This window comes from Giraffa tippelskirchi, chromosome 3, assembly GCF_054371585.1.
Source record: "Giraffa tippelskirchi isolate mGirTip1 chromosome 3, T2T-mGirTip1v1.2.pri, whole genome shotgun sequence".
Taxonomy (NCBI): domain Eukaryota; kingdom Metazoa; phylum Chordata; class Mammalia; order Artiodactyla; family Giraffidae; genus Giraffa; species Giraffa tippelskirchi.
Window position 1 is genome coordinate 39,103,133 of NC_137277.1, and position 11,987 is coordinate 39,115,119.

At 44.1% G+C, this 11,987-nt stretch overlaps 2 protein-coding genes across 2 annotated transcripts in view; one reads left to right on the top strand and one right to left on the bottom strand.

Annotated features, from left to right (window-relative positions):
- OR1R1 (olfactory receptor family 1 subfamily R member 1) overlaps window positions 1-6,980 on the bottom strand; it is a 188,685-nt gene extending 181,705 nt beyond the window's left edge. The window contains exon 1 of the mRNA XM_081579985.1: window positions 6,738-6,980. Coding sequence (XP_081436111.1) covers window positions 6,738-6,764 — 27 coding nt within the window. The 5' untranslated portion in view covers window positions 6,765-6,980. The remainder of the gene's footprint in view (window positions 1-6,737) is intronic.
- On the top strand, window positions 1,068-2,027 carry LOC145542377 (olfactory receptor 1D2-like). The gene has a single exon (XM_081581050.1). It carries the CDS (start codon window positions 1,068-1,070, stop codon window positions 2,025-2,027), a length of 960 nt encoding a protein of 319 aa, XP_081437176.1.
- Window positions 6,981-11,987: the final 5,007 nt, after the last annotated feature.

Genomic DNA, 11,987 nt, shown 5'->3' on the forward strand with positions numbered 1-11,987 from the left:
ATTTTTAAATATTAGAAAAGCTATTAACATAGTGTCTCATGATAGGCACTGAAAAGTATCTGGTTAAAAATGCAACAGCTACACCTGATTTTTGAAACACTATTGGTAAAATACAAAGATAGTTGCTAATACATACATACACCGCTACTTAAATCCGTTTATATTGGTCATTCTGCTTAAAACTTTTACACAGTATAAAATTTTAAAAATCTTAACAAGGCTAGCATGATCTGGGGTACTTTTTACTGCACAACCTCAAGTCCCTTTGTTTATTTTCAATGGCATTTTGATTGACCATCTTAGGCTTCCCAGATCATTTTATCAGTAAACAGTGATACATTTTTCTGTTCCCTTCCAATATTTTTACTTTTCCCCTCTTTGTCCAACTGTACAATATCCATTTGCTATAATGCATATACCTGTTTCAAATATTATTTTCAAATTTATGCAGTATCAAAATGCTGCTGCTGCTGCTGCTGCTAAGTCGCTTCAGTCGTGTCCGACTCTGCGACCCCACAGACGGCAGCCCACCAGGCTCTGCTGTCCCTGGGATTCTCCAGGCAGGAATACTGGAGTGGGTTGCCATTTCCTTCTCCAGTGCATGAAAGGGAAAAGTGAAAGTGAAGTCGCTCAGTCGTGTCTGACTCTTAGCGACCCCATGGGCTGTAGCCCACCAGGCTCCTCCGTCCATGGTATTTTCCAGGCAAGAGTACTGGAGTGGGGTGCCATTGCCTTCTCCAGTATCAAAATATAGCATACTAAATCTTTAGGCACTTCAAGAATATTGTAAGATGACAAGACTTAAAATAAGACATAGACATTATTTCCATAATATTGAATATACCAGATTAGAAGTTGCTAGAATGATTAGGTTGCATAAAGATTTTCTACATTATGTTTTTTCTCTGGTATTACTTTGCTGCTTATGGAAAAAAAAATTCTGAAATCCAGCCTGAAGTATTTTTATTGTTAAGAAAATAGTTGATTTTGCTTATCTGAATGTCCTTACTCGATCAAAGGCAATTAGTAAATATATGTTGGTGCTGATGTTGCAGACAGCTGGGGAAATGCATGGAGGCAACCAGAGTGGGGTCTCTGACTTCCTACTCCTGGGGATCTTGGAGAGTCCTGAAGAGCAGCAGATCCTGTTTTGGATGTTCCTGTCCATGTATCTGGTCACAGTAATGGGAAACGTGCTCATCATCTTGGCCATCAGCTTTGATTCCCATCTGCACACTCCCATGTACTTATTCTTGGCCAACCTCTCCTTCACTGACCTCTTCTTTGTCACCAATACGATCCCCAAGACATTGGTGAACCTTCAGTCCCAGAACAAAGCCATCTCATACACAGGGTGTCTGACCCAGCTCTACTTCCTGGTCTGCTTGGTGACCCTGGACAACCTCATCTTGGCCACGATGGCATATGACCGCTATGTGGCCATCTGCCGCCCTCTCCGCTACATCACAGCCATGAGCCCTGGGCTCTGCAGTTTGCTCCTCACCTTGTGTTGGGCACTCTCTGTCCTGTATGGTCTCTTTCTTACCCTCCTCATGACCAAGGTGACCTTCTGTGGGTCCTGGAGAATCCACTACATCTTCTGTGAGATGTACGTCCTGCTGAGGCTCACCTGTTCCAATACCCAGATGATTCACACAGTGCAGATTACCACAGGTTGCTTCATCTTCTTCACCCCCTTAGGGATCACGGTCATGTCCTATGTCTGGATTGTCAGAGCCATCCTCCGAATACCATCAGCCTCCAGCAAATACAAAGCTTTCTCCACCTGCGGTTCCCACTTGGCTGTGGTCTCCCTCTTCTATGGGACACTTGGTATGGTATATCTGCAGCCCCTCAAAACCCACTCCATGAAGGACTCAGTAGCCACAGTGATGTATGCTGTGGTGACTCCCATGATGAACCCTTTCATCTACAGCCTGAGGAACAAGGACATGCATGGGGCGCTGGGAAGACTCCTCTTAGGAAAAGCCTTCCAGAGGTTGACAGGAAGGAAACTGAGGCACTGAAGTGGAGTCTGGGAATTTCCTCCATCATGTGCAAGGCATTATCCTGTATGAGATACAGGAGTTAATTAAGACACAGATCCAGCTCAGAAGGAATTTGTTGCTTTATAGTAAAGAAAAGACATGTATGTGTAACTCAATGACCCTTAGACTTTACCAGCATTGGCAATAAAAAAAAAGGGCACACTAAGACTAACGGAAGAAGTCTGCAGGGTCAAATCCTTCAACTTGTCAGACAAGACCACAATCCAAGCCTCATACAGATATATTCAATTATAGCCTAAGGAGTTCACTCATGCTAACACACTTTTACTCAAATTTCTGAGCTCTGACCTTCTCTTAGGAGAATGGCTTGCAAGCCATTTACAGATGATGATTTGTGTTGCCCCCACTGCAGGTGTCATAGGCAAAACTGCCCCTTACCAGAGACACTGCCAGGGAGGGTATATGTAGCAGGGTATATGCAAAGAATTTAAGCAATCTGAAATAATGAGAGTGGTGGACGACAATGCCATCAAGACATCACAGGCTGGGTTCTCCAGAAGTAGGTGCTGAGATGGAGTTTGGAGTACAAGGTGTTTGTTAGGAATAGACGTATATGAAGGAACAAGGGAAGAAGCTTGATAGGGCAGAGGAGAAAGTCAAATTACAACCAAGCCCACAAAGTGTCGACCAACCCAGCACAGAGATCTGGAGTGAACACTGACCATCAGATTTGTCTCACAGCAAGCCAAAATGGACAGGCTTTATAACCACCAGGTGTGGACTACCCTGGGAAAGATGTAGTTGCAGACAAGGAAGGTATGTGCAGCTGAAGAAAACCCTCGAAGAGCTGACAGCTAGAGGCTCTCAAGCCTGTCACTGAAGAGGGATCTGGGAAGCACAGCTCCATTTTTTCAATGCAGAGGCATTGTCTTCGAGGGCCACCTATAGCTGTCAGAAAGCTCAGATTTTATTCTGTATACATAAATGCCTCTTTGCATAAACTGTTATGAAGGACATTCAAGTAACTTAGAAGTTCCCTCTGGATATGAAAATAGGGACATCAGAGTAAGAAAGAAACTTTTCACTAATTATTCATTTCTGAAGCTTTTTTTTATCATGTTTATGTTACTTTAAAAAAAACTGTCAAAAGTAAAATGAAAAATAAGTCTGCAACCTTCCTTCCACACCCTCATATCTGCTTTGATATCCAAAGAGTACCCCACAGTTAATCCTTTCCTCCACAGAGTTTTCTGGCCCAACAATTTGTCTATGTCTACTTAGGCGTTTACGGAACAAACTACTTAAAATTACCTAGACACAGCAATAAGACTCTGTGTTATCTTCGTAGTTCAAAGTTCAGAGCAACAGAAGAGGGACTCAGACAGGTAGTGACCTATGCTGCTGGAGTGGCTTTTGCCAGGTTGCCAGGGTGGCAGCGCCCACCACAATAAGCATCTTACCTCCTGACCCAAGCCCACATGATTAGACCACTAACTCTGAAAGTCGCTCAGTCGTGTCTGACTCTGCGACCCTATGGACTATACAGTCCATGAAATTCTCTAGGCAAGAACACTGGAGTGGGTAGCCCATCCCTTATCCAGTGGATCTTCCCAAAGCAGGAATCAAACCGGGGTCTCCTGCATTGCAGGCGAATTCTTTACCAACTGAGCTATCAGGGAAGCCATAGTATCAGTGCCAGACTGGCTTGTAGAGCATTTTCCATATTGAATTTTATTGTTTAGTAAGGATCCTCCCAGTTCCCATTCTAGTGTGCTCCTTCAGCCTTTTACCTACAAATGTCTATTCAGCAGCACCAAGCCCTGGGCTGCAGAGAGCTGGGGAGTCAGTTTTTCTCTGAAAGCTCTGTGTGTGTGTGTGTGTGTGTGTGTGTGTGTGTGTGTGTGTGTGTGTTGGAGGGTGGGATAGCACCATAATTTTTCCATTACCCACTACAGGCACACTGCCTTGGGCCTACAAATTTTCCAAGAACTAATAACATGACTGACTCCTAAAAAAAAAAATATATATATATATATATATATATATGTATGTATGTATGTATGTATGTGTGTGTATATATATATATAAATAATTGACTCCAAAATACTAAAATGTCAAAGTTAAAATTACTAAATTTTTTTTTTCAATGTCTACAAATACAAATGTCTAAGGGGCCTTCAAAGGTATGATGCTCCCATTGGGAGATTCCAGCCGAAGGGAATACCTCCTGACCAGCTCTGGTAGCAAAGGGTAAGGGCTGTCTACAGTGATCTCCTTCCCCATTCAGGACTCCAACCCAGACTCCAGATCCCTAGCTCAAGGCAAGACACCCCTTCCCCTGCTCCAGCCTTTTTCTACAGGGATGGCACTGCTGAGCCCCCCAAATCCACCCCGGTTACAGCTGTCTCTCGAAGCTCATCCAGCCCTGTGTGCCGTGGGTCTGAGGCAAACAACGCTAAAAAGACATGACAACCACGCGGAGTGCATCAGCTCCGCCACGGAAGCCGGCTAAAAAGCCAAAGAGAACCTCTGCCACCCCAAAGCGAGAGCCGCCGGAACAAGGCAGCAGCCACTGTAAAATCTTGAGAGGAGGGGTTGAGCCTCCTGTTTGAGAGACCAATGGGAGGCCCTGATTGATTGGTCCTTGTAAACCCGGAATTCTGGGTCTCTCCTACACGCCTTTCAAACCCCCAGGAGGGGCTGACCAAAGCCTTACACCGGGCCAACAGCCAATGAGGAGGTCAGAAAAGCAAGACTCCCGCAGAACCAGCTAATGAAAAGCCGGGAAAAGTCGGCGCTCTAATTATTCTTTCCCAACCGCCGCGGAGCGACGCCTGCTGATTCCGCTGGTTGCGCGCGCCCTCCAGTGGCGGCTGGGCAGAGATCTCCAGCGTCATTACTGTGGTTCAGTCGCTCAGTCGTGTCCGACTCGTTGCGACCCCGTGGACTGCAGCACGCCAGGCTTCCCTGTCCTTCACCATCTCCCGGAGCGTGCTCAAACCCATGTCCATTGAGTCGGTGATGCCATCCAACCATCTCATCTTCTGTCGTCCCCTTCTCCTGCCTTCAATCTTTCCCAACATCAGGGACTTTTCTAATGAGTCCTCTCTTTGCCATCAGGTGGCCAAAGTATTGGGGCTTCAGCATCAGTCCTTCCAATGAATATTCAGGGATGATTTCCTTTAAGATTGACTGGTTTGATCTCCTGGCAGTCCAAGGGACTCTCAAGTCTTCTCCAACACCACAGTTCAAAATCATCAATTCTTTAGCACTCAGCCATATTTATGGTCCAACTTTCACATCCATACATGACTACTGGAAAAAACATAGCTTTGACTATACGGACCTTTGTTAGCAAAATAACGTCTCTATAAGTGTCATTATAGAAACTTAAATCTAGTTTCCCATCTTTGTGGTGGCGGTCGTGGTGGTGTAGTCACTAAACCACGTCCGACTCTTGCTTAGTGTTTGGCCAAGTCAGAAGAAAGGATGTCCCTCCCAACCCTCCTGGTCCACTGGGGAGCAAAACAGTCCTTTTACTCTTCCTTAAACTAAGTAATGGGCTTCCCAAGTGGCGCTAGTGATAAACAACCTGCTTGCCCATGCAGGAGACGGAGGAGACCCAGGTTTGCTCCCTGGGTCAGGAAGATCCCCCGGAGGAGGGCATGCAACCCGTTCCAGTATTCTTGCCTGGAGAATTTCACAGACAGAGGAGCCTGGCAGGCTATACAGTTCATAGGGTTGCAAACAGTCTGACACAAACAGGACACAAATTTAGCACACATGCAAACTAAGTAATTCTTTCCTACCAGCACCAAGCACCCACTCCCACAGCTCTGTCTTTTGTCAAGGAAATTGATGCAAAGCTTCTAAATGAAATATGAGCAGAGTAAGTCTAGGATTATATTTGTGAAACAACGTGCAATGACAACAATCAGATAGTTAAACGAGCAAAGGCATTTGATAAAATTTAACATCGATCGCGAGTTTAAAAACAAAAAATTTTCAGTAAATTAGGGATTCAAAGAAACCTTAATTAATTTAATAAAGACTTAGAAGACCACAGTGAATCACAAACTGTATGATACTCCAGAAGCATTCCTGCTAAAGTCTAAATGGATATTAATACCCCTACTGTCGTCCATTTCGTTTAACGTTTTAGAAGAGTCTGACCAAGCTATAAGATTTCAGGCAGGGCAGGGCAGTTAAGTGGAAAGAAAAAAGAAACTATGTTAAATTAGGTCAGGTAAAATGATTTATACTTGAAAAACCAGAAAAATCCACTAAAAACTAAAGAATTCAGCGAGGTAACTGGAAGAAAGGCATATTTGTGTATAATGTGTTGTGTTTGAGTATACGAGGAAAGAAGTAGAGATTTGACCTGTTAAGACCTCTGTATACACTTTTAAGCTTCCCTAATGATTCAGTGGTAAAGAATATGCCAGCTAAGGCAGGAGACACAGGTTCGAATTCCTGGGTTGGGAAGATCCCCTGCAGAAGGAAATGGCTACCCACTGCCGAATTCTTGCCTGGGAAATCCCAGGGACAGAGGAGCCTGGCAGGCTACCGTCCATGGGGTCACAAAAGAGTCCAGCACAACTTAGCGACTAAACGACACAGGAACAATACATTTTTAAGGTTCCAGCAGGTGGGTGCAGAGATCTATTTCTCTAGCAGTCACTCAAGATAACCGTCTTAAGTTTCCTTGCGTATTAAACCTGCACTTACCAGTCTGGAGCGGTCTGCCTCTTCCATCTCTCCCGGTGCTCCATGTAGACAGTGACAGTTTCACACTTCACGGGAAACTCCTGAAGTGACGAAGCAGCAGGTGTAGGAAGAGGGTGCTGCTGGGAGAAGCCAATGGGTGCTCCTGGCCGTGGCACATCGCGGGCCCAGGCACTGGAGAAACTGGGGGCAAGGCCTGCATCTCCTGCCGAGACAGCAGCCGGCAGCCTAACCTGGAGGCTACGCATGCGCAGCAAGTGCTTGACCAGTGAGGCTTGAGAGCTTGTCGAGCACACATAGGAGAACAGGAAAGAGCCAGGCTTTGGCTTCAGAAATACACAGCACACTGAGAGGAGAATTTCAGGACGGCCACCTCACTCTTTCAAACAGAGGGACCGAGCTCTGTGATGAAACTAGCCCGATGGCCGATTCCCCACCTCACAAAGAAAGACCGCGCTCTGAAAAGAAACACCAGATTGCCAACGCTCTACCTCAGAAAGGGCGACGGCTTATCTGAGGAGAAATCTGAAATAGTTGGCCTCCTCTTTTGTTGTTGTTGTCAGTTCTTTTACTTTTCTCATGTATGGTTTTTTAGTAGGAGAAAGAAGGGAGAAAACAGCTTCTAGGAAAAAGGAGTGCTGCATGTTGACATAATCTGTATCATATTTATTCAAATAGCTGGCCTTCTAATTCGAAAAGGATAAAGAGCTCTGTGACGAAAAGACGTCCAGCTGTCTGATTCAGCCAGGGAGACCGCTCTCTCTGAGGTGAAATCCTGAGCCTCAGCCCTGCCCCTTGAACAGACAGACATCTCATCAGAGGAGATATGCTAGTTGGTCAGTATTGTTAATCAAACAGAGAGACAGTCCTTCAGGAAGAAAAAAGCCCCATGGTCAACCTTCCAGCTGACACAGAAACACAGCCCTCTGAGGAGAAAGGCAGGAGGCTCAGAACTACCATTCAGTCAGAGATAGCCCTCCAGAAGTTGAAAGGCTAGACAGCAAGATTTCAGACAGAGACAGGTCTCTATGAGGCGAAATTCAGGAGTCAGCAGGTTTTTTCAAACAGAGAGACAGACCTCTCTGAGGAGAAAATGCCTGATGGTTGGTCCTCCACCTCAGACAGACCATACCCTGAGGAGAAATGCCAGATTGCCAGCACTCTGCCTCAGAAAAGGACACAGCTCTTTCTGAGGAGAAATCTCAAATGCTCAGCCTTTCTTATCAGACAAACTGCTCTGAGGAGAAAAGACAGATGTCTAGCTCCTTTATTTGTACAGGGAGACAGCTCTCTCTGGAGTGAAGTGCCAGAGGCTCAACCCTCCTCCCTCCACAGCTTGGCAGCACTGACAGAGGAGAAATGCTTGGTCGTCTATTTTCTTTAGCAAACCACAAAAATAGGAGAAACACTCAATAGGCAGCCTTCAGGCTCACATGGAGAAATAGCTCTCTGAGGAAAAAGGCAGGAGCCTGGGACCTACCATCTAGTCAGAGACAGCGCTCTAGGACGTTAAGAGCTGGAGAGCCAGGCTTCTTCAGACACAAGGCGCTCTGAAGCAATTTCCAAATGCCAGCTCCTTTTTCAAATAGAGCTCTCAGAGGAGAAGTGCCCGATTGTCAATTCTCCCCTCTGACAGGGATTCTCTGAGGAGAATGGCCAGAATTCCAGTTCTCTGCTTCAAGCAGTTAGCTCCTTATGAGGAGAAACCGCAAATGGCCTGGAGCTAGTGCATGTGCCTGTGCTCCAAGGGTTTTCCAAGTGAGGTCTAAGAGCTTGCCAAGCCTGCACAAGGAGATAGTGAAGGACAGGGAAGCCTGGCGTGCTGCAATCCATAGAATCGCAGAGTCTGACATGACTCAGCCACTGAACAACAACAAAACCTGCACGGGTGTACCAGAAACAAAACTCCTTTACCTTTGCAGTGCCTCTCTTGCACCCTCTACTGACAATGCCTAACATCGTGCCAGCTGAAAAAGGAAACAATTCATGGACCCAAATCCATTTCAAGGTCTAGGCAGTGAAGACAAAATGGTGCTGACACCAGCTTAGCTGGTCTTCAGAGAGAGAATAAACCAAACAAAAAGGCTTCACATATTCATAAGGAAGTGATACAACACAATAGGGAGAAAAGAAATACAGAGAAATGCAAAAAGAAGTGAGAGATAGGCATAAGGCCTGATGACCTTTGTTGTTTTACTGTTGGCCTAGTTGTATCCCCGTCCTTTTGAATCTAGGAGAAACCTTGTGTCTTTTTTTTCCTCATTTTTTTATGAAGTATAATTGATTTACCATATTGCATTAATTTCAGATGTACAGCAAATTGATCCAGTTTTGTCTTTCAGATATTTTTTGTTATAGGTTATTATAAAATACTGAATATAGTTCCCTGTGCTGTACATTAAGCTCTGTTGTTCATCAATTTTTTGTATAGACCCCTATCTCTTTTTAATAAATGCCTCCTTTTTTGTCAGTTTAAACTAGTTTGGACTGCTTCAAGTTCTGCAACCTAGTCATCCTAGTGTACATGGGCTAGCATTAGTCACTGAATTAAAATCTTAGAAATAATTTTATCATTGCTGAATCCTTGTAATAGATTCCAGTTGTTTATATCTGCTGGAAATTCATCCTTTCTATTTTTTTGTAAACTCTCTTCCTTAGTAGAAAATTCTATGGCATTCTCTGGAGGTCCAGGAGACTCAGTGTTTTCACTGCCATGGGTCTGTTCAATCCTTGGTCAGGGAACTAAGAAGCCATGAGGCACAACTAAAAAAAAAAAGAAAGAAAAAAACCTATAATTAAACAAGTTAAAATCCTTTCCCATTACGTACACTATTATACTGAGTTTCATAGATGGATTTCATCCAGGCTTTGTTGTTCATTTTCCCTGAACTTTTCCTCAAATTCCTTATTAGTGATAGATTCTTGTAAAACCCACCAATTGATATTTTAGAGCAAGGCTATGAAGACTTCCTTGTTAGTCTTATACATATTTTTTAATGTTAATATAATGTTTTAAAGGTGATTAGTAAAATTTATCTGATCTAATACTTTGAGTACGTTTTCTCCCATCTTTCTCATAAAGTGTCTGCATTTTTCTGTAACACAGTCTAACATATGTCTGTCGAATCATTTGTATGTCTTCGTGTGGGGTCATTTAGGTGGCAGTTTGTTTCTGCTAGTTCTTTTATATGGGCTGTTTTGTGTTATTATTCCCCTTGATGGAGTCAACTCATCAACCACATCCTTTCATTTACCTACTGTAGTTACTAGATTATTTTGCCTCTAACATCATTAGTGACAGGGAACATGTCACCCAGGAGTGCTATCTTCAGCCCTTTCCAGCAGCTGATTTGTTCCTAGATTGCCAGTGGGTTTCCAAAGTCTCCCATCACATCTTTCATCTGATAATTCGTCTTGGTTTGGAGAAAGAGGCTCTAGCTGTATTTTAATTTTTAATTTTAATTTAATTTTTAATCCTCAGGATCTGATTTTTTTTATTTCTTTTCACCAAGTTCTTTCTCTCTGCTTCAGGCATGACCTCATCTTTTCTCCCAGTCTTATTACAGGAGACCCTGGTCATTCACACAGCCATAATGCATTTTCATCTTAAACTATTCCTTACAAGCTTCATGCTTTATTTATATTTCTCTATTCTCTTCTCTCTAAATGATTTCCTTTCATTTGCCTGTAAGAGCTTGTGTATTGCTGGGACAGACATTTCTCCCATATTTGTGATAATGATAATAACAATTCCCTTAGGTGGGGGACTGGCATCTCTCAAACCCCCCACACCCTCACTGTTCCCCATCCATTTCTCACTGGACCTGAGACTATTGTAATAGTAAAGGGATGTATATAGAGACTGCAAACCAGATCAGTGCATCAGAATCCTTCACAAGCTCATTAAAAATGCAGATTTCTGGGACCCAATCAAATTTGAACCTCTGGAATGGTGCCTGATATCTGCATTTTTAACAGTCTCTCCAGGTGATTTTTATGCACTCTAAAACTAAAATGCTTGAGAAGCCATCCCTGAATGGGAGCAGTTTCCTGTTCTGAAAGTAGAGGGAGCTGGTCTAAAGCGGATATGACCTGATGCTCCCAACAGGTTTTATCTCTGCCTGAAGAAATGGAGTCTGGTGGCCTCCTTCAGTGGATCACTGCCTTTAGGTGTCATAACTACTTCTCAGAGTTCCTCCTTGGAACTTAACTCTGGTTCCCATAAATAGTATCTGTCATGGGAGCACAGGAGCACCATTGAATGTTGGAGGACAGAGGTTTGAATGAGCCATAGCAGTGATCTTCCAAATCTGCATTTCAAATTCAGAGAACCACTGGATCACTGGAGCCAACCACGGAGCCCCACCAGGCCAGCAGAATGATACCATTTCATTAGAACCAGCAACAAAAGCAACACCCCACCTCATTCTCCAGGCAGTATAAGAGGGGGATTGACTCCATGAAAGGAGAGCATTTGGCTTGTCTCTGCTTATTCCTACAAGATTTAGGGTCTTCCAAACTCATCCCACAATGAGTCATGTGTGATGATTGTCTTAACATTGCCAAAACACTTGTCACGGCTAGTGTCTGGAGAAAGGAGAAAGTAGATGCAGGGTGAAGAGAAAGAGTGCTAGGATGTGACATAGAGCAGCAGATATTGCTACCTGCAAAGGTGGTGAGGATAAGGGGACATCCTGAGAGCTGAGTGGACACCAAGGAAGTAGCCAAACTTAAAATTCTTACACTATTAAGCAAAGACTGTATGCGTGTAGATTTCTCTCATAACAAGGGAATTTATAACAAATTGGCAGCATCTGAATACCTGCCAAGCACAAGGAGCCAACAGAGGGTTTATATCAGACAGAGAGGCAGAGAGAACCAAGAGAAAGGAGGCTTTAACCACCCCCTACATTAATGTGGGCCCTGTGGCTCAGCGATAAAGAATCTGCCTGCAATGGAAGACCTGCGGGGAGATGGTGACAGTGGCTAGGGGACTCTGCAATAGCCTTGCTTAGAATTTTCTTAGAAATGAACTGGCATCAAAGATGCCTCCATGCCATGTTGCTTCCTCCCATCTCTTCTTCACTCACGGTCAGACCTGCATGGCAGTCTGACAATTCTTCAACTTTCTTCAGCTCCCTCTCCATTTTCTCTCACAGGTCTTTCTTCTAATAAATGTCTTCTTCCTGTCTTGGTGTCTGCTTCACAGAGTACCACAACTAACCCTGTACTCACTCAGGAGCAGTCTCAAAA